Source organism: Ovis canadensis, chromosome 15 (genome assembly GCF_042477335.2).
Source record: "Ovis canadensis isolate MfBH-ARS-UI-01 breed Bighorn chromosome 15, ARS-UI_OviCan_v2, whole genome shotgun sequence".
Lineage (NCBI taxonomy): Eukaryota > Metazoa > Chordata > Mammalia > Artiodactyla > Bovidae > Ovis > Ovis canadensis.
In genome coordinates this window covers 52,958,303-52,985,159 of record NC_091259.1, presented here as the reverse complement: position 1 = coordinate 52,985,159, position 26,857 = coordinate 52,958,303, and the positions used below count along the sequence as shown (strand labels likewise).

General features: G+C 46.7%; 1 protein-coding gene and 1 long non-coding RNA gene across 34 annotated transcripts in view; one reads left to right on the top strand and one right to left on the bottom strand.

Moving 5' to 3' along the window:
• Positions 1–26,857, top strand: part of PPFIBP2 (PPFIA binding protein 2) — a 156,851-nt gene that overhangs the window by 50,039 nt on the left and 79,955 nt on the right. For 18 of the 33 annotated variants that reach the window (XM_069554508.1, XM_069554502.1, XM_069554518.1 and 15 more), the window contains one exon: positions 7,065–7,279. In XM_069554508.1, the coding sequence (XP_069410609.1) occupies positions 7,065–7,279 (215 nt within the window). Of the gene's footprint in view, positions 1–7,064; positions 7,280–19,478; positions 19,640–19,785; positions 20,281–20,338; positions 20,528–20,586; positions 20,951–26,857 lie in introns of those variants that run through there. The other 15 variants (XM_069554534.1, XM_069554532.1, XM_069554536.1 and 12 more) reach the window with 8 other exon arrangements.
• On the bottom strand, positions 13,021–19,368 carry LOC138420881 (uncharacterized). Its single transcript, XR_011249351.1, has 2 exons — positions 19,084–19,368; positions 13,021–13,402 (listed from the first exon to the last, which is right to left on the bottom strand). It is a non-coding gene; the product is annotated as an uncharacterized lncRNA (long non-coding RNA).

The window sequence follows — 26,857 nt, the reverse complement described above, 5'->3', positions numbered from 1 at the left end:
ACTAAGATCATGGCATCTGGTCCCATCAGTTCCTGGCAAATAGATAGGGAAACAATGGAAACAGTGTCAGACTTTATTTTTTGGGGCTCCAAAATCACTGCAGATGGTGACTGCAGCCATGAAATTAAAAGACGCTTACTCCTTGGAAGGAAAGTTATGACCAACCTAGATAGCATATTCAAAAGCAGAGACGTTACTTTGCCAACAAAGGTCCATCTAGTCAAGGCTATGGTTTTTCCAGTGGTCATGTATGGATGTGAGAGTTGGACTGTGAAGAAAGCTGAGTGCCGAAGAATTGATGCTTTTGAACTGTGGTGTTGGAGAAGACTCCTGAGAGTCCCTTGGACTGCAAGGAGATCCAACCAGTCCATTCTAAAGGAGATCAGCCCTGGGTATTCTTTGGAAGGAATGATGCTAAAGCTGAAGCTCCAGTACTTTGGCCACCTCATGCGAAGAGTTGACTGATTGGAAAAGACTCTGATGCTGGGAGGGATTGGGGGCAGGAGGAGAAGTGGACGACAGAGGATGAGATGGCTGGATGGCATCACTGACTCTATGGACGTGAGTTTGAGTGAACTCCAGGAGTTGGTGATGGACAGGGAGGCCTGGCGTGCTGCGATTCATGGGGTCGCAAAGAGTCAGACACAACTGAGCGACTGAACTGAACTGAAGCAATATTGTCTTTTACAACATTACTTTACTTTCAACATTGTACTCTACATTCACCTCTAGACATATCCGCAGCTGAGCATTGTTTCCACTTTGGCCTAGTGGTTTCATTCTTTCTGGAGCTATTAGTAATTGCCCTCCAGTCTTCCCCAGTGTTAACTCTTTGCAACCCCATTGACTATAGCTTGCCAGGCTCCTCTCTCCATGGAATTCTCCAGGCAAGAATACTAGAGTGGGTAGCCATTCCCTTCTCCAGGCAATCTTCCTGACTCAAGTATTGAACCTGGGTCTCCTGCTTTGCAGGTGGATTCTTTACCATTTGAGCCACCAGGGAATACACTGGACACCTACCAATCTAGGGGATTCATCTCCTGGTGTCATATCTTTTTTCCTTTTCATACTGTCCATGAGATTCTCTAGGCAAGAACACTGGGATGGGTTGCCGTTCCCTCCTCCAGGGGACCATGTTTTGTCAGAACTCTTCACTATGACCCGTCTGTCTTGGGTGGCTGCAAGCATGCTCATAGCTTCATTCAGTTACCCAAGCCCCTTTGCCATGACAAGACTGTGATCCTTGAAGGGGAGTATATAGATAGGTATGTGCTTATTTCTCCATTTTAGGTTTTTGTTTCTTTTTAACTTTTTTTTTTTTTAACTTGTTTTTGGTTTTGCCTTGCTGGCCTCTGTTGTATTGATCAAGTTGTTTTTATATCTCTGTTAGGAAGTCAAACATCTATTTCTGTATTTTTAATGCTCATCCTTACATTTTTAGTATGAATCCTTACCACAAAGGTGAAATACAAATATCTTTATAGAATAATTCTGTCTTCCTCTTCAGTAGTACATGAGTGTTAGAATGCTTTAATTCCCATCAGTGCCCCGTCTTCCATAGTTTTGTATTCTGGTATCATCTTTATTTATAGTCACCTGAGTATTGTGCTATTTATTATTATTCATTGAACATTTATTTTTTATCAGATATCATAGAGCATTAGTTGACCTCATCTTTATGAAAATTGTGAAAGATAAAAAGTGTTGCTATCCCTTTTTTACAGACAGAAAATTGAGGCATAGAAAGATTAACTGGAAAGCATAATTAGAAAAAAATACTAAATCCATTGAATCTCAAAATCCAAGTTTTTTTTTAATCATCCCATATTTCATAAACTAGTCTTAGCTCTCAAAGAAAAATGTTGAAATAAAGACCTTAGGTCTAAGTAGTTGTTAGAGAATGTACAGGCCATATGGTCCAGTGGTCTCCATTCTGGGTCTTCAGTGGAGGTGTCTGATGGGGCCCAAGGGGCTGCAGATCTGTGTCTTGAGGGTGAAGCTGCAGCTCCTCTCCATTTCAAAGGCTCCGCCTGAGTAACAGCTATCTATAAATACTCCTGTCATGTGCATTTTGTCATACTGTATACCACTGAAGAGCATCAAGAAGAAATGGAAAATAGTTCTGGAGGCTGAAAAATCTGAGATCAAGGTGCCAACAGGGTTGATTTCTGGTAAGACCTCTCTAACTGCTTGTGGACTATTTTTTTCTCACTGTGTTCTCACATGGTCTTTCTTCTGCTTGTCTTGGAAGAGAGACAGGGGGTGGCTGCAGCTGGCCCTGGGGAAACAGACCCTGGGTTCAACCACTCTTCAGAGCTGCCCCTCTCCCCTGCCATGCGGGTTTTTTAAACTGACAGTATTTATTTTGTTTAATGAACAATTTAAACAACTTCTCTGACAGAATTGATTGTTCTAGCCCCCTCCTTTTTAGCTGGTGCAGTTTTTCCTGCTTCATGAAACAGATCTTTTAAAATCCCTTCAGAAATACTCTGCCAGTAATGAATTGCACGCGTCACTTATGTGAAAAATGTCCTAATTTTATTCTTAAATCTTGAGTGGTAGTTTATCTTGTACAGATTATAGGTTGGTCGCTATCTGAAGATATTTTGTGGTCATCGGGACTTATTGCTGATGAGAAGTCTTTGACAGTCTAATTGTAGAATATCTTTTATCTCTGGTTGCTTTTAAATTTCTTTTATCTTTGTCTTCAGTTTCACTGTGTTGTTGCTAGGATTTGTTTTAATGTATCCCTTTGGGGACTCAATGTGTGTCTTTAAACTGAGAAGACTGAAGATTTTTTTAAAATTTTATTTATTTATTTTTGGCTGTTCTGGGCCTTTGTTGCAGCGAGGGCTTGTCTCTAGTTATGTTGCACGGGCTTCTCATTGTGGTGGCTTCTCTTGTTGCAGACCACAGGCTCTAGGGCGCTTCAATAATTGCAGCATGTGGGCTCAGCAGTTGTGGCTCCCAGGCTCTCTAGCGCAGGCTCAGTGTTTGTGGCTTAGCTGCTCTGCAGCATGTGGGGTCTTCTTGGGATCAGGGCTGGAACCTGTGTCTCCTGCTTTCGCAGGCACATTCACTACCACCGAGCCACCAGGGAAGCCCGAATGAAGATTTTATTGGTGATAAATCCATAACCATTTTCTCTTTCGCCTCTGCTTCAATAGCTTCTTCCACCTTCCATTCCAGTAATTCTCTTCTCTGTTTAACCTATGCACTTAATTTTCTAACCTGAGTAACTGTATTCTTTGTGTTTTGGTTTCCAGTTGGTTCTTTTCCAAATTTCTGTTCTTTTCTCATGCTTTCTTGTCCTTTCATTAAAGTTTCTACATCTTCCTTTTTTACTTCCCTTTAGGTAAAACATATGTCCAAATATATTCCCAAATAGACAAGTACTCATAATATTTAGTCACATGTGTATTTACAGGCACTAATTTGCAGAAAATTACGAATTTTTTGTCTCACCAGCACATTTTAAATAATACTTTTATTCAAGCATTTTACCTTTATCTGAACATACTATTTCTGTCATTATAAGAGCTAGTTTCTGAATAAAAATATAGCATCCCAGAGCAGTTGAAGAGCATTTGGGGATGTCGATAAATGTAGAGGTGGGGCCTGAGAGTCTGCATTTGCACCACACTCCCAGGTAGTGCTGGAGCTACCAACATGTATAATGCTTTTGATGTGCAGAGTTTTAGAGTCCATATTTTAAATTTTAAGTTGTTGTAAACACAGCACTTTGAAAATTCACATACAAGGCTGTCATCAGTTATTTCATCTCATGTCGAAGAACCTCATTTGTTTGATAAAGATCGTTTTTAAAAAGTGTACCTTGTTTGTATGTATGTATCTCTGAATTGTGTAACATATATCATGTAAATGAAGACAGGCTAAGTCATCACGCTGCAGTAACAAACAGTCCCACAGTATCAGTTGCCTTGGAACAGCTTATACCACAAGTTCCCCCACTGCCCCAGGTCTGCTTAGGGCTCTGGTCTGTGTCATCATCTCTTTGGAACATGGGTAGATTCAGTTCCCACCATTGCCAGAGGCCGGAGCAAGTGAAAGAGATAAAAGGAATTGTGTTCTTGTTCCTAAAGACCTTCTTCTAGAAGTGACGATGTCACTTTTCATGTTTATTGGTCAGAGGAAGTCATGTGGCTGTGAGTAGCTTCAAGGGGCAGAAGGTTGTCCCAGTATGAGCTTAAGTGGAGGAGATCCAAAACATTTCTGAATAATCCTAATAACTGCTACACATACTTAGTTGCTTTTGAACATGACCATTGAAAGGCTTTCGATAAAATCCTATAATTGCATTTTGGGTTGTTTCATCTCCCCCTAACAATTACTGAATCTGTATTAAATTTTGGTTTTAATGTGCTTCAGATAAAAATTCTCAGGAGTGTCCTCTCTAAACCTCAAAACTTGGCATTGATTAATTTGATTTGCTGCTGCTGCTGCTGTCGCTTCAGTTGTGTACGACTCTGTATGACCCCATAGATGGCAGCCCACCAGGCTCCCCTGTCCCTGGGATTCTCCAGGCAAGAACACTGGAGTGGGTTGCCATTTCCTTCTCCAATGCATGAAAGTGAAAGGTGAAAGTGAAGTCGCTCAGTCGTGTCCGACTCTTCGCGACCCCATGGACTGCAGCCTACCAGACTCCTCCGTCCATGGGATTTTCAGGCAAGAGTACTGGAGTGGGGTGCCATTGCCCTTTCCGTTTGATTTGCTAGTCAATGGTTTCCACTTAAACTGCACACTGGAATCACCTGGGGAGCTTTTCGTTATCCCAGATCAGCCTCAGACCAATCAAACTAGAACCCTGGAGGCGGGACTCTGGCATCTGTAGAGGATTTCAGTATGTATATAAAACTGAAGCCCTTTGTATTAATCTGTCTTCTCCAAAGAATGCTTTATTGTTCAAGATAAAGTAATTGAGAGATTGCCCCCAAAGAGAAACTTTATTAGGGCTTGAACAGGAGGTGAGCCACTGTTTTCTGAGAGGCATTTTAGGGGTCAACATCTTGCCTTCTGTTATTGTCACTTCTGTGTTGTTTTGTTAAACCCAGGTATGAGGGTATGCAGTTGCTTAATTGTTGCGTCTGATAGTCCTGTTTTCATGTGTTTCCCTCTGTGACTGTAGTTTTTCCGAAGCAGTCCGTTGGCTGTAGAGAATCTGTGTGGCATGTGGAACTGGGTCCTCTGGGTAATTGTTACCTTTGCTAGTGCTAGGCCTAAGGAGTTTCACCATTTTGGACCATTTTCTGAGCCTATATATTGATGTAAATTGTAAAGAAATAAAAATTAAAGCCTTTTATGTATGTACACATTACATGCAAAAATGGACACAGATACGCACACACTCATACACCTTTACACACACATACAATAGTTGAATAGTAAGAAAAAAATCCCAAGGCTTTGGGGGCAGGGAGTGGCCCGCAGAATGGAAGGGACTCGTCCAAGGCCTCACTGATAGAAAGTGAATGAAAATCAGTCTTCCCACATACTTCTGGCCTGACTTATCCGACATTTGTAAATGCGTGTGTGTGTGTGTGTGTAGGAGTGTGTTCAGGATGGAGAGGCATGATTTAGCATTTGTTCAGAGACGGGGGGTCTTGCTCCACTTCTGTCTGTTTTCTTTCCTGAAGTTTTTGACTGTGACCTTTCCTAGGCAACTCTTAATTGGATTTGTAGAAGCCAGAAAGTGGTGAGCACACATCAGAGTTGGGGTAACGGGGCCATCTCCTAGCTCCCCAGAGCCACGGACTTGTTTGTGGATTGTGATCCACAATTCCCTCTAACCTGCACTTTCAGAAAGCAAACCAGCAATCTAAAAGTAATTGTTTCCTTCTGTGTGGATTTCTCATTCCAAAGACTGCCATGGCAAGTAGGAAGTTGGCTTTGAAAAGAGTAGAGGAACCTGGAATTAGACGACAGGCCTGCAGTGTAACTGTGGATGTGGTGGCTCTACAGCCCACATTTTCCAGCAAGAGTCCTGATTTCAAATATTTTATTCTGTTGGCTTTATAAACAATTCAAATGCCCTGGAAATTCCACCATGAACCATATTTTCTAAAATGTTTCTTAACTGATGAAAGAAGCACAGAAATCCTTTGTTAGACTCTGTTGTCCCAGTTTTGGTTTAGAAAATATATCGCCATCTGTGCAAAGAAGACTTTTTTTTTCTTCTTCTTTTTTAATGGTGGGGTTTAGAAAGGCAAACACAGTCCTATGTGGGACATACCAATTTAGAAAAAGCTGACCCAGTATCCCAGATCTCTGTGGAAATCCAGGCATTCTTGCTTTTAGCTATTCATCCAAGCATATATACAGACATTCAGCCAGTTCCCCTCACAGTCTACTGGGCAGGGGGCATGATAACTGTGTCAGCCAATGATAACAGGGGCTCTGCCCTCAGAGACTTCACAGTCCATGAAGGGAGATGAAATATGGATACACACAGTGTGAAATACACGTCAAAGGTGTGAGTGTATCAGAGGATATAGAATCGCCCAACTGGGAAGATCTAGAAAGATTTTGATTCACTCCTCCTCACCATATCCCACACAGCATCACTTCCTCTGCATCCTGTTGGTCAGAGCAAGTCACTAGACCAGCCCAGAGTGAGGATCCACCTTGGGGTGAGGCGGGTGGAATGGGCATACAAGGATGTGCGGCTCTCTGTGCATACAGTTTACCGCTTTAAGTTCAAAGACATATTTATTCATCTCACAGCTGGGGACTGGCATCTCACTGTTTTAGCACACAAGTACTTAGTCGCAGGTAAGGTCTGGCTGTGCCCTCCTGCTTCTCTGAGCATGTGAGGTTCCCCCAGCCAGTCACAATGGGCACAGTCATCTTCTCTCTCATGCCCAACCCAGGATGAAAGATGATTTCTGCAAAGTTCACTTTGTGAGTGATTCTGTGAGATCGAAGTGGCCATCTAGTCTTCTGATCTGTCCTTCTCCCCTCCTCTTTCACCAACTTTGCTCTTTACCAGTTCCTTGCCCATGGCATCCACCATTCTTACTTGGATTCCCACCTCTCTCTTGTTCCAGGAACTAAAACAGGGGCAGATATTAGCGATGGTACCTGTGAGCCTGGACCGGCCTCCCCAGCCTCCTACATGAACCCCTTCCCGGTGCTCCATCTCGTCGAGGACTTGAGGCTGGCCTTGGAGATGCTGGAGCATCCTCAGGAGAGGGCAGCCCTCCTGAGCCAGATCCCGGGCCCCACAGCTGCCTACATAAAGGAGTGGTTCAAGGAGAGCTCGGTGAGTAGGCCCACGGCCTGGGTGGGGGAGCGCAGTCATGGGGCCCGTGGAATGCCATCAGGTTTATCCGAGGTGCCCTAGCTCCTCCTCTTCAGGACTCCGTCGATAGTCACATCCCCATGCCTTCCTCTGAACACTGATGAATTCTTTATCATGTTCATGATATGTGTTGTTCAATATTTTTGTAACGTAGGCTGTCAACCTAGGGTTCTGTAACATGTCCATGCCAGGGTGGTAGGGAGAATAATGATCTTCTGAAGATGCTTACATCCTGATTGCCGGAACCTGTGAATAAGTTTCCATATGTGGTGGAAGGAATCAGGTGGAATTAAGGTTGCTAATCAGCTGAACTTAAAGTGGGAAGAGTGGTCTGAGTTATCCAGGTGGCGTCCTTGTAAAAGGAAGGGGAGGCAGAAGAGTCAGTGTTGGAGTGATGGGATGGGCGAAGGACTCACACCCCCACCCCCAAACCGCTGCTGGCTTTGAAGATGGAAGGGCCAAGAACCAGGGGACACAGGCAGCCACCAGGAGCTGGAAAACTGGCCTCTCCTCCAGAAAGGAAAGCAGTCTTACCCACAGCTTGATTTTAGCCCAGTAAGAACCATTTTAGACTTCTGACCTCCAGAACTGTAAGATAATGAATTTGTGTCCTTGCAAGTCACTGAGTTTGTGGTAATTAGTTACAGCAGCAACCGAGATTGCCCACAGAGGAAGGTGAAGGCTCCTGGGTGGGTCTTGGGTGGGCCTGTTACAGTTCTGGTTTGCAGACCAGCTTCTCATCCCTTCCCTGCATGAAGACGGTTCTTGGTGGCTCTCTCAGACTGATGATAGAAGCCCCCACCTGCTTCTCCACAGGCTCTTTTTATTTATTTGCTGCTTTATTTTTGGCTGTGTGGGGTCCATTGCTGCGTGTGGGCTTTCTCTAGCTGTGGTGGTGGGGGCTAGGGCTACCCTCTAATTGTGTGTGGGGGCTTCTCATTGCCGTGGCTTCTCTTGTGGAGCACGGGCTCCAGAGCATGTGGGATCAATAGTTTTGTCTCGAAGGTTCTAGAGGGAGGGCTCAGTAGTTGTGGCTCATGGAATTAGTTGCCCTGCAGCATGAGGGATCTTTCCAGACCAGGGATCAAACCCATGCACTGGACTACTGGGGAAGCCCTCCACATGCTCTTTTAACTAGGTTGGAAATTGCCGGGGAATGGCTTAGGTAGGTTGGTCCTCTTTTTCCCCAGCTAGAGGATCCCCTTTGCCTCCCTAGAGAGGCATGCTCTGGCTGTTACTGTATTTGCTTTATGATGCTGGTCCTGGCTTCTGCCCTGTCCCATCTGACCATCTGCTGCTCACCTCTTTGTGCGGCTGCGACTCTCTAGCTCACTTTACTCCTGGCATGGACATCTATCCCTCCTTGCAATCCTGCTAGCACTGACTCAGGCTGCAGTGTTTACAGAAAATTTTATGAAGCCTCAAGAAAATGATACAGGTTCATAATTCATTGGCCTGAAATCCTTGGGTCTAGATGCATTTTAGAACTCAGAGCTTATTAAACTTTAGAAAGGTGAGACGGTGCACATGTATTGGATAATATGTACCATTTCTAGCCAGTGCAGGGCAGGAAATACTGAACATTTTTTCAGCAAAACTTGTGAATATCTGCATGAAGCAGGATAAAGACAGACTATCAATACATAATTTGCAGTGACTATGTATATTTACCTTGCACAGATGTGCCTGAATTTATGTAGCCATTCCTCTAATATTGAATTAACGTGGCATTGCTGTAGAGACTGTCTTTGTCTAGAAATATTTATCTCTAAATATTTTCTTCAGATGGACTCGTGAAAGTAGAATAATAGTTAAAGCAGGCTTAACAGATAAAATGCAGAATGTTCCGTTAAGTTGGAATTTTAGCTAAATGATATTTTTTAATAAGTGTGTTTCATGCAGTTTGCTAAGTCTGGCAAACTCTGATCAAAGGTATTAATATCTTTAAGCCTTGTGACACATTTTTTCCAAACTGCTTTTCAGAAAGATTTTGCCCATTTATATTTTCTTTGGCAGGGTTTGAGGTACATCCTGATCAACAACAAGCACTAAGATTGAAAAAACAGCTAATTTCATAGGAAAAAGAGTTTCATTTTATCTTTCTATTCCCTTGTTTAGTAGAAAGGCTGAATTTTTAAATAAGCTTATTGATATTTATTCTTCTGTATGGTTTCCAAACTTTTGATCTCATACCCCAATATGAAAAAAGAAATTCATTCTCCAAATATACATATTCATATATGGAGATTGTCCTAATATATGTAAGTTATAAAACATAGTCCCAGTAGAAGATCCTTTTTAAAAGGCCAGTTAAGAAAATAGTTTTAATATTTTCTTCATATATGCAACCCAGTGGTTATTTTGAGTCTCTTGGCTGTGCCTGCTGTAGTCTGATCTGTTAGCATCTGTATTCTTGCCTCCTTGACCCTATTTGGGTTTTAGTGCTTTTCTTATATTTAATGACTTTTTACTAGCTCTTTGCTTTGTGGTGTTCCTTTTCCTCACTTTCGTTTTTAAATGTAGTTTTTGGTGTTTTTTTTTTTTAAATTATAAAAGAATTGTAATTTTATCTTTCCTGTTTGAGCTTCTTTTCTTTCTAGAAAGGTCCTACTTGACCAATAATATTCACCTGTATACTCTCCCCAGTAGGTTTATAGTTTGATTTGTATTCATCTGCAGTCTTTTTAGAAATAAGGATCTAACTTTTATAATTTACCAAAAGAGGTTCTTAAAAAACTGTTTTGGATCTAAAAGTAGTGGTGGTTGGTTTTGCAAGATCCATCCCAGAAAACAGCTTGCGTTCAGATTTGCAGATCTGTTTTGGTGTCTCTTTATAACAGTTGGGGAAATGCTTGCCTTGGGATAGATGTTTCTAAAAGTTGTTGCATTCATAAATCTTTTGGAGTAATTATGGCCATCAGCAACCTATGAGTGGTGTACTTTGAGGGGGGCGGGGTCAAAAGTTCATATAAACATTCCAAGATACCAGGGCTGGTTGTTAGGGTTTTGATTCTGGACGGAGACCACCTGTGTGTATTTTCGTTTTCCCAGATTTAAAGTCATTTTACAAGCTGGTGCACACACAGTCCATAGCGGGTCTTATCTGTATGGAAATAGAATTCAAGGCAGTGAACAAACCCACAGCTCCTCTTCAGATTAATTTTAGATTGCCTTAGGTTGGTACTTTCATTTATTTATTTAAAATTTTATTTTATTTTTGGCTGCACTGGGTCTTTTTTGCTGTGTGTAGGCTTTTTCTATTTGTGGTGAGGGGGGCTACTCTCTAGTTGCTATGCGTGGTCTTCTCATTGCGGTGGCTTCTCTTTGTGGAGCCTGGGCTCAGCAGTTGTGGTGCACGAGCTTAGCTACCCCGTGGCATATGGAATCTTCCCAGTCCAGGGATCAAACCCTTGTCGCCTGCATTGGTGGGCAGATTCTTAACCACTGGACCACCAGGGAAGTCTAGTTTGATACTTTTAATTAGAAGGTATTGCTGTTCAAATTGTAGTTTCTGGACCAGCAGCTTTGGCATCCCCTGATAACTTGTCTTAAAGAAAAAAATAGCTAGACTTTGCCTCTCCCCTCCCCAATCCGCTGAACCATTTCCAGGTGATTCATATTCACTTTAAAGTTTGTAGAGCACTGCCTTAAACCAGAGACTCACGCAAATTGTTACCCTCCCAACCCCCACAAAAAAGACACACAAAAACACATGTGACTCAGAATTGGGGCTAATAAGATAGCTTGAAGCCAGGCTCTCATTTCTCATTCATGGTATCTTGGATGTTTGCACTGTTCTCCTTCGTCATAAACGTCAGTTGTCATAATCTGGCCTAGCATGACCCGGCCCTGCCTCATGACATCTGTCAGTGGGGATTCTTTCTCAATAAAATATGAACAGTAAGGAGGTTTATATCTCACTAACATTATATGTTATGTTACTAACATATAACTAATAATACATGTATTAGTTATATGTAACTAATAAATGTCCAGGGATGGGTGGTCCCAGGGTTAAATCAGTGGCTCTGGGATGACGTTATAGACACTGACCTTTCTTATCTTTCTCCCTCCCCATCTTCAGGGGTTGGTTTTTCCTCAGGCATGTCCCCTAACACAGGGGTCCCCAAGCTCTAGGCTGCAGACCAGTACTTCCTGTCAGATCAGCAGTGGCATTAGGTTAGAAATAAAGGGCACATAAAGGTAATGAGCTTGAATCATTCTGAAACCATTCACCCCACCCCCACCCATGGAAAAATTGTCTTCCATGAAATTGATCCCTGGTGCTAAAAAGGTTGGGGTACTGCTGCCCTAAGAAGTAAGGCAAGTTGCAAGAAGGCTACTTGCATCTCTGGGCAGCCTCCCTTCACACAGATAGTTGTGTCCAGAGGTAGAACATGTCCTCTTCTTATAAACTGGGGAGGAAAACCTCTATGTGAAACCTCCCAGCAGCTTCCCATATGGTCCCAGTGGTCAAGATTTGTTTGCATGTGCGTACCCTAGCTGCAAGGGAGGCTGGCACTCTCATCACAGTGGAGGGGAACCTCTGTCAGGGAGGAACCAAGAAGTAGGGGAAACGAATGGCCATTAGGAAGAGAGCTCACGGTGACTGCCATACATCCTTTAGGTCTGATGTTAGTCTTCTTGTTGACTGACAAGTTCATGTTTTCTGTGTATGTGTGTTAACCCCTGAAGGAGAGAATCTCATTGACCTAATTCAGAATTTTTGGACTAAGTCCTCCAAGTATATGAAGAAATATCAAATGCAAAAGAAATAGAAATTAAAGACATTCTCACTTACACTCAGCTATGGACTAGCTGCCTTTGGGTCAGGTGTCCACCCAAAGGCCAGTAATTAGCTGTGGTGAGAGGGGAGAGGATCATATGGTAGGAATCGCAGTCTTCTGTTCATCAGTAGCTGCAATGGGGATCTTCAGGCTCAGATGATGGCGACTGTAGTGCACAGAAACAGGGGCTGCTGAAGGGGCCATGGTGGATGTCGGGGAGTGGTTGGTGGTTACAGCAAGCAGCAGACTCGTCCTGGGCCCCTGCCCTTACGTCTTAAGTGGTGAGGGAGCTCTGGTCCTAGTGCACTGTGGTCAGAAAGACTGTCTATGGGCAGCTGTGTTTCTTTACAGTGGGGCTGGTTCCTCCTCTGCTGGGTGCTGGCAGGGGTGGGCACAGTGGCCATCAGCAGCAAGGATCCTTGGCCTGGAAAAAGTTATAAATAGGCCAGACTTGTGGTAAAGATACAGTGGAACAGAACTGCCCAGGATTCAGGGGTACTGGATTGTGAGCATATTTCCAGAGCTTTGGGGCCTAAAATAGGATCCTCCCTTTCTGGGCAGGAAGAGTAGGCTTTAGGTCTGGAAGTGTGTGTGGGGGGGAGCTCTCTATGCTGGAGACCCTCTGGGGCTTCAGTGATAAAAGGAATGAAGGGCCTGGATTCCCTTGTTCTAGGAGCAGTGCATGCTCAGTCGTGTCTGACTTTTTGTGACCACATGGATTCCTCTGTCCATGGAATTCTCCAGGCAAGAATACTGAGGATCTTGCTGACCCAGGGACTGAACCTGTGTCTCTTGCATCTCCTGCATTGGCAGGTGAATTCCTGACCACTGAGCCACCTGGGAAAGGAACAGTACTGTTGCCCAACCAGATCTGTTTGTCTGACACACAGCAAGTCAAACACTGAGGTACCACAGTTTACAGCCAAGAAAGAGTTTATTCTCAAGGTAGCTGAGAAGACAGGAGACTCTGTCTCAGATCTGCCTCACTGAAGGTGAGGGAGCTGGGGTGTTTATGGGATGAGCAGGGTGGTCTTAGGGGAGAGGTGACTGTGAGGAAATCCGTGTTCTGTGCAGGTGCGTCTGGACTCACGTTTCCGCATGTTGGAGATGGAGACCCTTAGCATCATCTGAGGGTGGAGTTCTCCAATCCTCTGACGTCAAAAGGCCATTCATTCAGACATCTGCACAGACTCAGCTTTAGGCTGGTGCCAACCAGCCCCTGCCCAGCTCATGCTGGTCAGGTAATGATTCCAAGTAATTGGAAAACAGCTGGGCTGCGTGAAGCTGGAAAGATATGCTATTAAAGGGAGGAAAATAGAAGGAAAGAAATAGACCAAGTCAGCTTAATCAAGGAGGGCAGTTTATAAGCAAAAGAGTTTTAACAAGCTATTCCCTTATCTGTTGTTCTATAAGACAAATTCAGGAATTTCTATTATTAGCTTCTGTAAACTCTGTGGGGCACAGTTTCAGTATCTGTGTCTGAACTCTGGGCTTATCCTCAAAGTTGGTGGCACACCACGGAGCTTTGGACAGGGCTTTTGTACAGGAAAGGTTCCTGAAGTCCAAGACAAGCAGGCTTCATGGAGCCTGGCCTGCAGAGTAGCATCAATGAGGCCAGCCTTTGACAGTATAAGATTGAGCCCCTCTTTCATGGCTGGCAGACCAGGCCAAGCTCAGGGTCAGGACTTTCAGGAGATGAAGCTGAGGCCCATGCCAGAAGGCTACAGCATCTCTGCTGTGACGGGAATGGAGGCGAGTTCCAAAAAGAGGCCGCCTCTTTCCCCTCCGTGCAGGTAAGCTTGTGGTGACCTAGGGGTGAAGCTCTCAGGGGGAGTGGAGCCCATAAGGAGCTGGAAACAGCCAACTAGTGAGAAGCCAACCAGTAAGACTCTGATGCTATGAAAGATTGAAGGCAGGAGGAGAAGGGGGCCACAGAGGATGAAATGGTTGGATGGCGTCACCAACCTAATGTCCATGAGTTTAAGCAAACTCTGGGAGTTGGTGATGGACAGGGAAGCCTGTGTGCTACAGTCCATGGGGTTGCAAAGAGTCAGACATGACTGAGCGACTGAACTGAACTGAGTGAGAAAGGGAGGGGTGATTAGACCCAGTGAGCCTGGTTCCTGGGAGGTGCCCAAGCAATACTAGAGCCAGCAGAGTCTCCAGATGGAGCATCTCTGGGGGCTTCTCTAATAGCCGGGTACACACATTCTTCATCCACAAGGCATCAGACTGTCCCACTGTTTAATCACTTCAGATGTGGGTCCACGGGATTTTTTGGTGAAAACCTGAGGTTTCAGGGACTAAAGTCTGAGCAAAGACAAACCCAGAAGCAGCAGAGGGGAGGGTGGGTAAGGGGAGAGCTTGGCAGAGACCCTCCAGAGGGACTGTATTCTGTGCTACTTTCTGGAAGCGGGGTTCATGGAACAGGCCTGGCCTCCCAGGGGAACCCAGGCTCTCCTTGGCCAGGCTGCAGGTGTCCTGCTCAGCGTGTTCAGGCAGGTGGAAGGGAATGGACCAGGTGAGGCAGTGTGGGAGGGAGGGATGAGCCAAAAGGCCAGCTCTATGCCACCCTCATGTGGATGTGAGTGGACTTCGTTTCCCTCCTCTGGGACTCAGTTTCCCTACCGGAAATGACAGCTGGTTTGACAATACCTCTGTAGGATCTGGCCACGCATTCCAGTTCTGCAGTTTAAGGGCTTTAGAGCAGCCCCCTGGTAACCATCAGTCCCTGCCTTCCTCAGTCTGGACTTTTGTTAAAAATATATTTATTTATTTAACTGTGCTGGGTCTTAGTTTCAGCATGCAGGATCTAGTTCCCTGACCAGGGATTGAACCCTGGGCCCCCTGCATTGGGAGTGTGGATTCTTAGTCCCTGAACCACCAGAGAAGTCCCTCAGTCTGGACCTTTAAGTTTGCAAAGTAGAGACAAATTAGGGAACCTCTCTTGGTATAGCTGCTCCATGTCAGGGCTCAGCCAAAGCCGTCATCTCTGGAGCGGTGAAATGGGATGCCCTGACCGGGGAGCCTCCTCTGAGCCTGCTCAGCTGGTCCGGGGAGGTGAATCCCATCTTAGGTCTCACCTCTGTCCGTCTATATATCAGATATTCATGTGCCCTCAGTTACCTTCTTAACCAGATTCTCCAGAAATAAGGAAATAAACCAGACCCAGGAGGGCACATGGCCACCCCCCACCAGCCCCCATCCGCTCAGCCACCTTGTCACAGATGGCAGCTCCTCAAACAAAGCCCCTGCGTTCCTGCCAGAGTCAGCCTGCAGTCTTTCATTCTGGCCAGAGGAGCAAATCTGTTCACCATATTGAAAAGCCAGAGTTTAGGGGGAAAAAAAAAAGGATGGAGGAAGCTGTTTTATGAATTATAAGCCGTCAGCTTGTCCTGCAATTCTCTGTATCTCTGTCCTCCACCTAGGGCCTGGAGTGAGAGATGGATGGATGGGGTATTTGTGTGGCAAATGCGTTCATTTTGAAAAGTTACAGGCAGGAATTATATAGGAAAATGTTGGCTTTCTGGATGTTAGAAAAGGGGAAATTTGGTGATTGTTTTTCATTAAAGAAAAAAAAAATGAAGGCTTTGTGAGTCAGTTTCCAGTGTGTGTCCTGCTATAGGTGTGAACTTGAGAGCTCAGACTTGTAGGTACTTTCTCTCCTGTCCTCTCTCCTGATGCCTGGTGTGCGGGTTGGAGGAGGGCCCTTGTCTCTGTGCAGTACTGGAAAAAGCCACTAGGTGGGAGTCAGGGACAAATGCTGGAAAGTCTAAAGCTCAGGAACCCGCTTTGTGAGAAAAATAACTGCCTGCTTCCGCTCACCCCCAGCCAGCCACATTGAAAGAGGACATAAGCTCCTCTCATTAGTGAAGTTGCTGGACAGTGTACCTGAGTCAGCTGGCAAAAAGAATTATTTTCCTTGGAAGCCAGTGGACAAAGGATAGGCCTGGGATGCCTCCACTGCTTGTGCCCCCGCCCTTCTCCTTGGGGGAGGAGACCAGAGGGATGACAGCTGGTCCTGGGAGCAGAGGTCTGACCTTCCATTATCAAAGCTAAGAAGCTCTCTCCAGACACCTTTAATCCCAGTGCCTTTTACTAGCACACTATTACTTAGGATGGCTCTCCATTTCCTGACCTGTGTTTTTCAGGCCCTGTCCTAGAGAGGTTTCCTATACCTTGGGGATTTTGAAAGTTTTTTTTTTTTTTCCTGGCATAACACCCCAAACTGGGGCCTTCAGCCATTGCAAACTTAGCAGTTTTAATTTTCCTGAATTTGGGTTTTTTTTTTTTTTTTTTTTTTTTTTGCCCTCTTCCAAGTAATTGCACCTTACTAAAATTCTGGAGATCTGGATTCTTTCAGACCTGACTCGAGACTAGTTCAGCCCCTAAGAACCAATGTTTATAAATGAGCAAGAATGTGCAAACACTGGTGGGAGAGCAAATAAATCCTTCCCCGCTCAATTTCCTGCTCCGGGCCCAGGGGACATGGTGGGCGATGTTGCCGGGTTAGCATGACCTGAGGTCTGAGCATGTAGACACCCGCCCACCCTCTGCCTGCAAAGTGGGCATGCCAGAGTCACAGCGCTGGGCGTCCTGCCCTTTCAGGCAGGTAGGAAGGTTCAGGAGGAGTTGTACTTCAGGCAAACTGCTCAGTAGCCTGTGCTCCAAGGAACTTCTGAAAATAGTTTCCTTTTACTCCTCAAATATGGTCATTAAGACTGGCAGGATGGGGAGACTGTTAGCGATGCCCAGTCTCTGGCCTGATTCCCAACCTGCTGGGCCTGAATCTGCATTTTTACAAGAGTGCCCTCTGTCCCTGGAGATTCATTATAGAGAGACATCATCCTCATATAGAGAGACATATCCTCACCCGGGGGTCAGCAATCTAGGGTCTGTATTTGGTCTGCTGCCTATCTGTTATTCCCTGAAAGCCAAGCATGATTTTTTGTGATTTCCAGTGATTGATGGGAAATCACAAGAAGACTAATTTGTGATGTGAAAATGATGTAAAATTTAAATCTTACTGTTCACACACACACAGAAAGTGTCACTGGAACACAGCCACCCTCACTGGCTTCTACGTTAGCTGTGGCTGCTTTTGTGCTGTAAATGAGAGAGTCGACTGTAACAAACCATATGGCCCGCAAGCCTGAAACGTTTGCCATCTGGCCCTCTACAGGCAGAGTGTGCCGCCCCTTCTGTTACCCATTTTGGAGACGGGTCTTCATGCCTGGACACTGTGGGTACCTGGGCTATGGGGCCAGGATGCTGTTGCACAAGCAGGACCTTGCAGCCCAAAGGACCATGGTCCTCAGGCCGTCCCTTCCTCTCCCAGAGGTAGGCTCATGGTGCAGCATGCCTGCTGAAGGACATAAGCCTGTGTTTGATGTATCAGGGTGTCCTGGCACCTATCATCATGGCCCAGAGGCCAAGGCTCAGCCCTGAGCTGGAGCTCAGGATGCAGGCCAGAGGTCAGCTGACTAGCTCATGACCCTTCTCTGTCCATAGTTGTGCCTGATTCCTGGCCACCAGCAGGAGGAGCAAATCTCAGAACTCCATCCACAGTCATTCCCGCATACGTGGGATTCCAGCCAGATAAGCAGCTCTCCTGAGGTCTCCCCGCTGGACCCTGGGATGAATTCACTGATGGCTCTGGCCTCGTAGGTGTGTTTTCACTCCCGCAAATGATCAGGTGCCTGCTCTTTGCCTTCAGCTGGCTGCCTCATGTTCCAGACAGTAATGAATTGAGTCTCACTGACCTTGACTTGCTTTTGGGAAGGCTCTGAGGGCTATAGGGTTACCGTAATGAATCTTATTGGTGTATCCTGTGTGGCTCCTGAAGACTTCTCTCTTTAGTGATGGATCCAGGGAGTCCCTGAGGCTCTGCCTCGCAGGGCAGTACAGTAGAAGTGGGACCACCCCCACCATGCTTAATAAGGGCAGCCTAATCCTTTCCAAGTAACTACTTAGATGGGCTAAAACCCAGGCTTTCAATCTTTGGGGAGTCATGGATCATTTTGATGATCTGATGAAAACTATTTCAGAGAAATAGTGATTTATACATACTCGTAGTGCTTTGTATACATTTTACGGATGTAGTCAAGAGCCTGTCTGATCCCCCAAAGCCCCTCTGTGACTCACTGTAAGGAGCCCCTGGCTGGGTGGGCTTCTGAGTGAGGGGACACAGCTATGGGTTTGATCCTACGCCTTTAGAGTGCTATTTGTGGATTGAGTTAATTACAATATAAAATTAATTTAGCTGCAGTTTATCTGGATTTCCTCCCTCCTCCCCTCTTCTCTACTCTCTTCTCTCTTCCCCTCCTGCCTCCTGTCTGTCTCCTCTCCTCCCGTTCCCTCCTCCCCTCCTGTGCTCCCCTTCTCCCTGTCCCCTCCCATTCCTCTTCCCCTCACTCCCCCTCCCTTCCTCCTCCCCTCCCGCTTCTCTTTCCCCTCTCTCCCCTTTTCCTGCCCACCCCCCTCAACCTCCAATTCATCACACATGAGTTGAGCTAATAGATGAAGCTGACCCTATCTCTCGTCTCTGAGTCAAGCATCTTTACCTCTGGGGAGCTCATTCCCTCCAAGTAGTTTCAGGCTTATCTTGCCAGTTTCACCATTTGAGCCTCATTCTTTCATTCAAAGATCATTGAAGTTGTTACTGTGTGCTAAGAATTGTGCTAGGTGTAGAAACTAGAGATGTGAATCAGAGCTCAGACACATGTCCTCCTGTCTGAAGTGGGAACAGGTGTGATTGAGTACCACAGGGCAGGCAGTGATGTGGGGAGGGGCATGGGTAGCAGGGAGCCAGCCCACATGCAGTGGAAGGCAGCTACATTGCTGTCCAGTCCTCTCTTTTCTCCTCTCACACTGGAACCTTCCAAAGGATACCAGTCTTTCTCCAAGGGTGTACAGGCCTTTCCCCATACAGACCCTCAAATTGACTTTGCTTCTTCCTCCCCAGCACCCCAGAAATACCTTTATTACGTGGCACGTGGAAATTCTTCATTTGCCCAGAGCAGGAAGTTGGTTTCAGTTGCTTTGGATGCTGGGCAAATGTGTATTGACCAAAATGAAGACTTTTCCAGGTTTTTAGACAGGGGAAAAAAAAAAAAAAAGAAAGGTCCAGCTACCCCTGCAACCTTAGGGATCTTGACTAGCATATCCTGCCCTCATCCAGGTCAGGGGACCTCAGCAAGTAGGGCTTGCACTGCACTCTGGAACTGGGCCAGAGGCAGAAGGCGGCTTGAGAGCTCAGGGCATGGGCAGCTGAGCCTGCTTTTTCTTTCTGGCCTCTGATCTGGGTGTGTCTCCAGGAATCTACTCCTCCCCCTCGTGCCAGCTGCTGGCCAGAGCCCTCCTCCTGCCGCCTCTGTGTCCTCTGTGGACGGGACCAGCCTGCGGGGGACTGTGCGTGTTTTCTGCTTTGTCCTCAGGCCCTGCTTCTGGGTTGTGGACAGCGAAGATACCATGATAAGCGGCATGCCTTCTCATCAGGCTAGGAGCTCCAGGAAACTCCCTGCTGACTCCCAAGGTGCGCCAGGAAGGCCCACGCAGTCACAAGATGTGTGTCTGCAAGTCATTTATGGCAGCGGAGCTCAGAGCCCTTGCATGTAACCACAGTTCCCCTTGCACCCACATCAAAGACCGCTTTCATAACCAGTCAGAGCCAATGGCCACATGTTGCGGGTTGGGCAAGGGAGAAAAGCTGTTTTTAAGAGAGCTCTCAAAGGAGGTGGGAATGTGAAGAGGAGGGGGCCAGCATGTGGGGAGTGCTGGGGAGACCACCCTGGAAAGCCAGCATGGGACCTGCCAGTAGGAAGACAGGCCCAGCTCCCCGTTTTTTCAGGCTGCTGCCTCCCCAGGGCTCCTACCCGGAGCGCTCCCTAGACCTCACGGACACACGTCTGGGGTGGGGACCGCCAGCGAGGCAGGCCTGGGACTCGCTCTTTCCCACCTGTCCCTGTGCAGAATGCGGCCTCAGGGAGCCCCGGAGCGACGGCTGGGAGCAGAGCTCTCCAAGGCGGCAACACTGGATGGTGCCGCCAGCGCCCAGGATGGCAAACCCCCAGCCGGGCCAAGAAGCCTAACTGGAGCTGGTTCTGAATCTGTTCTTTTTTGGAAACAATCAGCTTCCCTCAGGGCACAGCCCGACGCCGGCCTGGAAGAGAAGGGGTAGGCGTGGGCTGCTGGGTGGGGGTCAGGCTGTGTGTGGGAACCAGCAGTCCTCCAAGAGCTGCACTTATTTTTAGTCCTCTCCCCAGTCCCAGATAAACCAAGAGCAGCTGGGAGCCTGTGGGTAAATGCAGAATGAAGCAGAGACAGGAAACCGGGGTCTCTCCCTAATGAGTTCCAGCCACTCCAGAAGGGGGAAGCCAGACGAGGAATTTTCTTCAGGACTGTTTCCCTCTGGCAGCCTCTGGTATTATCACCAAAAAGAGTGTGTGTGTGTGTGTGTGTGTGTGTGTGTGTGCAACTCTTGTCCAAGTCTGTCTTTCTCCCCCACCTTTTGCTAGGTTCCCTCACTCTGCAGGCTCTGCGTCCCAGAGCTGGTGCCTGTGTGCGTCTGTGGGGGCGGATACGGGAGCAGCACGGTCTGGTCTGAGCTGCTGTGTCTCTGAAACCTCTCAGGGCAAGACTGAAGGACGCAGGCCAGGGACGTGTGGGGAAATCTGAACACAGCTTGACGTTCCTGAGAGGGAGGGGGCAGAGGCAAGAAAGAGGAGAGACTTTGGTATCTGGCCAGAAAGAGGGCTTTTTCAACCAAGGAATCTAACTGCTGACATGGGTGCCCAGCATGGATGGGGACATTGATGTTTACAAGCATTTCGCGTGGCTGAAGCGGGTAAGTGACTGACTGCTTTGTGTGGGTCTCCGTCGAGATGAGTGAGGAGAGAGACTCTGTGTGTGTGTGTGTGTGTGTGTGTGTGTGTGTATTGAGGGGGGAGGTGTTTGTCCAGCGAAGCCCTGTTGCCGCCAAGTTCTCCATGAGAATCTAATTATAGACACTTGCAGAGAAAACAGTCAGCTGTCTTTGTTTCTCCTCTGACATTCTAGTGAATGAGCCTCTGTGCAGAAAGGCAACAATGAAGTGAGGAAAGTTCCTTATTTTTGACTCTGGCACTTGAACAATTGGAGGGTCCAAACACCGTGACCAGAAAAAAGCATCCACCGCTTTTTGGTGTGAGGACTCGGAGAGGAAGCCGCTGCCTTTCAACCGCACAGGGTTCACAAGTTATCGGGCTTCTCCCCTGCTCGGAAGTTATCCGGCATGGAGATTAGTCAGCTGTCAGCCGAAAGAGCTGCCGCGTTTCCGGGGGAGGCCCTGGGAGTTCTGCATGTTTTCCAGAGGCCAAGGGTTTGGGTTTCAAGTTGCTCCTGTCGACTCTTTATGAGTGTGTGGAGTGAGCGACAGTGGGCGAATGTTGGGGGCTGGAGTCGCATCCACGTTCACAGAAACCGTGCTCTTGCTTTTTTGGTCACCATCTCTGAACTGGCAGTGGCAGCCCACTCCAGTGTCCTTGCCTGGAGACCACATGGACAGAGGAGCCTGATGTGGGATACAGTCCATAGGGCCGCAAAAGTGTCGGGCACAACTTAGCGACTGAACAACCACTGAACTGGTAAAGATGGGTATCCATTAATTTTCACATGGAGGCAGCATGTTTCCAGAAGCAGAAAGGGCAAAAGCAGCTGACAGATAAGAGGTCTGATATTGTAGAAGAACAGGAGGGACACGAAGTGCCCGGCTTGGAAGGTCCCCGACCCCCACGCCCCAACAGTAGGCCTGCTGGCTTCTGTGGGCATCCTCTGCACCTCTCACTCAGCAAATACTTACCCAGTTCTGGGTCCTGGGTGTCCAGTTGTAAGCAACAAAGTAAAACCAGTCTCTGCCCTTGTGGATCTTCCATACATTGCTTGGGAGAGGGCAGTTAAACAGTCCGGAGGAAATAAGCTTGAAATTTACAAGTTGATAGATACTGCCAAGAAGAGGAACTGTTAAATGGCCATCCCAAAGGACTGTTACTGATTGAGAAAGAGTGGTCAGGACCCTCTTTGTGGAAGTAACACTTCACTGAAAAGTGAAGGAGAAGTAGGAGTGAGTCCAGTGAAAACTGGGGTAAAGAACACATATGTGAACTCAGTGATGGAGGAGACGTGGGCGGGGTCCCGGAGCACACAGGACAGGGAGGGCGGCGGGCAGGTTGTGCGGGTCAGGGTTTGCATAATGGGAGACGTGCTGCTTGGAAGTGGCATGAGATACATTGAGGGATATAATTTGTATTTTAAGAAAATTACTCTAGCTATGATGTGGTGTATGGTAAGCTGTGCTGCAAAAAGCAAGGCAAATGAACCTAATTAGCTCAAGGGTTTGTTGGGATCAACTAGTACGAACCCCTCATTTAAAAAAGTCCAAGAGGCTAAGAACCTCATGGCTATTAGTGGTGCAACCTGATCTTCGACCCTGTTCTCTGTCTCCCAGTCCAGTTCTCTACCCTCATTTCTTCAACCAAATATGTAGAAAATTATGGGTTTAGAACCCAGCAGGAATCCTGTTTGTGCTCAGCCTCTGTCCAGCTTTGGAATGGGGTCATTGCAGCCACCAAAGAGTGCGCTACGGTGACCTGACATTTTAGCAAAGATTCGCATCATTGTCTTAAGAATTGTAAAAACCTTTCTAAAGAGGTTTTGAAGGAGATAAGAGGTGCCCTTCCCATCACTTCGTCTTTATTTTCCTGTATCCAACTGAAGTTCTTTAATCAAGAGGTCTTGGGACCAGGAGCTGTGATGTGCTTGGGATCACTCAGTGTCCCAGCTGCTGGGATAGATGTTGTACCTTGTGCAGAAGTTCTGTCTGCAGATAAATAAATCCTGCATGTGAGGCAATGTAAGAAGGCTCTTCTGTCCTGACGCCCAGGTTGGCAGCTCTGGCTCCCGTGTAAGGAAGGGAAGCGCTAGGTGAGGAGACTTCAGGACCCCCCGTAGGTGACTCATAGCAAAACATATTTTTCTTCTAGTTTTAAGGAGCATTAAAAAAAGCACAAAGTATTAGATATGTCATAGGCAGTATAATTGGTATCTTTCCTATTTTCTACCTTAAACACTACTGTCAGATTCTTCTTTTTAAAATCCCCTTAAAAAAAAAAATTCCCTTTCATCCTGTGACCCTGATCATAAGCCCAGGACTTGCCCTTAGTCTGAATGAGAAAGCTCAGTTTTCTGCCTGGTGGGCTTTAAAACACTTTTTAAACCTGGCCTCAACTTAGCTTTCAGTTTCGCCTTTTATATCTACTCTTCTGAGCTCCCAGGCATACTTCCTGCCTTCTGTGTCCTTTGCTGACCTCATCCCTGTACTGCTCCTACTGGACTCCAGCCCGAGTCTCTAGTACTTTCCATTTGCCTGGCTCACCCACTGCTTCTCACGTGCTTTCTTAAGCCTCTAATGGCTTAGAGAGCAGGTTTCTCTTAGCCCAGTTTTTTTTTTCTTCCCCTATTTGGCTGCGCTGGGTCTTCATTGCTTTTTTGTTGTTGTTGCGTGGGCTTTCTCTAGTTGCAGTAGTAGGGGCTACTCCTCGTGTGATTCTCGGGCTTCTCATTGTGGTGGCTTCTCTCATGGAGCACAGGCTCTAGGCGTGCAGGCATCAGTAGCTGTGGCACGCAGCTTAGTTGCCTTGCAGCACGTGGAATCTTCCCAGACCAGGGATTGAACCTGCATCCCCTGCATTGGCCGGTGGATTCCTATTCCTGCGCCATCAGGGAAGTCCTTAGCCCAGGTTTTTGAAGATGGAAACATGCTCTTTCATGTTCCCATGCAGAGGGGGTGGTTGTGGCAGAATAGGTACCAGGATGAGGTGTGGCCTGGCAGGAGCGCAGGAACACTTGCTCTTGCACCAGTCCTAGAGGGTGATGCCTCGGAGCAAGACAGTCTTTGCATTTGGAAGCTGTAAGGGAGATGTTTCTGGCCAAGAATGCACTGAGATAGAGGAAAGCATTTGTGAGAAAAGAGACATTGTCTTGTGGCCTTTAGGGGACGGGATACTACATATTGTTTTAGTTAAGAACATGCAGTTTGAAGTAAAGCCTAGGTTGGGCTCTTGGCTTTGCTGTGTGATTTTAGGCAGATTACCTCAAATCTTGGATTTCCCCATCTATAAAATAAGGAGGATAAAAGTGCCTGCCACATACAGCTTTTATGAGGGTCAAGTAAGATAACGCATGTCAAATGCTTAGCAGAGTACCATGCATGAGGGAACATTCAATAAAAGTTAACTGCTACTGGCCATAACCAGGAAGGGAGATCTTGAGCAGATGGGATGTTCTCTTCTCTCCTTGGAGTGCATCTTAGGCCATCATTCCTTCCACTTAGGGCCCCTTTCCACATTTTAGGTCAAAGTCTCAAACCAAAGCCCTATGGGATACAGCTGGGACCTGGCCCACTGTGAGTAGCCAGAGGCCCCAGTGGCTACTGCTCTGGCCAGCTTAGCTATGGCTACTGAGAGAAGGCTGACCAGGGCTGGTCCTCCAGCTCCTTCCCCAACAGGCAGAGCCCTGGGATAAGGTAATCTGCCGTGAGCATCCACAGGGCCTCCGCTTTTCAGCTGTCTGCTTCCTGACTGGCCAGACTCACAAACAGTTCACACCTGCCCTGCTTTGAGATCCGAGTGGCTCTAACCCACATAGTCCTGAAAGAGCCTCTTAAAATAGCTAGAAGCAGGGTCTGTGGGGTTCACCCACCGCCCCCTGAGCAGGAGCTTTTTCCCAGGAACAGAAACCCCAGCACTTGTCAGCATCTTCATACTGCTGCTGGCTTCTAGAACTCTGTTGAAACTGAATTCCAAACTAAAGTCATAACCCTGTCCACCATCCCTCCCCCACCCCCCCACCAAAAAAAAAAAAAAAAAGTCAAAAATGGAATCACCACGACTCCTCCATGCAATTGACTTGGGTTCTGTAGTAGAATGTGGAATGAGGTCAGACTGTTAATGTAAGACTTTATTCTGTGTCATCTGGTGCTCAAATGGTTGATCCAGTAGCCTGGCCACTTGTGCCAGAAGAGCTGGGAAGACATCCTGGCCCCAGACATTGACTTGTCTTGCTCTCAAGTCAGACTGCAGTGAAGTTGAGGTTGAAGTAGGCAGCGGCTTCTGTGACAGCTGCTCCTATTGGCTAAGACCACAGATCTCTGCGTCCAACTCCTTGGGTTCATATCTCAGCTCTGTGTGACCTTGGACAGTTGATTAATCTCCCAGATAGTCAGCTCTCTTGTTTGTAAAATATAGATAAGTAATTCAATGTCTGTAAAGTGCTTAGAAAGTGCTTCATAGGTGTTACGATGATGATCACCTTGGCCACAACTGACAGCCTCTGGTTATTGCAGAGTCGTGTGCCCAGGCTTGATTCTGGACAGAGGTATTTTCAGACCAGAAGGAGGGTGACTGTCAGTATGGCTACCCAAAGGTTTTTCTGTGCTGTGTTTAGTCCCTCAGTCGTTTCCAACTCTTTGTGACCCCATGAACTATAGCCCTCCAGGTTCCTCTGTCCATGGGGATTCTCCAGGCAAGACTACTGGAGTGGGTTGCCATGCCCTCCTCCAGGGAAAGGTATGTCCCCTGTTCTAGCTGTCCCCAGTTTCCCAAGGGTACATCCCATTTTTAGCCAATGCCCCCAGTGTACCTACCCATCATATTCCCCAGTATAATTTAGGAGCTCAAATTCTGCCATCTCTGACCACCAGCACCTGTGACTCCCGTGTACCAGCTGTTTGAAGAGGGCCTCATGCCTCTTTCCCAGTAGAGTTTAACAAAGTGGCATCATACCAGGGTCATTTGCTGAGCAGCTTGCAGGTTCTCCAGAGCAGCCACTGGTAGTTCTGTGAGCTGGCAACAGCACGTGGTGGGTGGGCGGGGCGGGGGCGTGATCACTTGACTCCTCCCTGCATTCTCTGTCCACCTCATCCCAGTATCAGCTCTTTCATACTTTTCCATCGGTCCCCAATCTTGACCCCCCTCTCACTTGATACCTACTAAGAAATTTGCCACGTATAGATGAGTATCTTATCTTCCCTTCACCACAAAATGTAACAGTGTTCACAACCATTATTTTTTAGCTTCCTTTGATTTCATGGGTCAAGAATCCCTTCTCTCTGCCAACGCTATCCTGGTATCTTGTCCTCCTGATCCAAAGCTGTTCTACATCCTCTTGTTCTCTGATTGTTTCTTCTATTTATTTACTCGGCCCTGCCTACTTGTCCCTTGTCCTTGGCAGAAAATTCCTCTGTAATTCTTAGAGAAAAACAAAACTCTCTGACTACGTTCTCTCTCTATGCTGCCTTATAGAATTTAACGTTCCTTTCACCATCGGGAATCTTGAAATCGAAAGCAGGCTAAAAACTCACCATCTGCACTCCTTCCTGGTTACTTACCCCCAGACCCACTTCACACTGGCTTTGTCCCTAAGAAAGCTTTCAAAGTTCTTGTGTAATGTTATCACCTCTAGTTCCCAAGTAACACTTCTCATTCATTTCCCCTAGAATTCATTCCCATTTGGGCATCTTGTAGGGCTAATAAAATTCTTGTGACCAAAGGACCAGCCCCTTACTTTGGCTTTTACCTACTCCCATATTTTCCACCTATGGATCTTTCATGCCTGTTTGATGCTTGGATTGTCTGAACCTTCTGTCTGAAGAGCCAAGAAGCATCAGGAAGTTTGCTTCTAATGATTCCAAGTGAATCATTAAAACAGTCACAGTGCC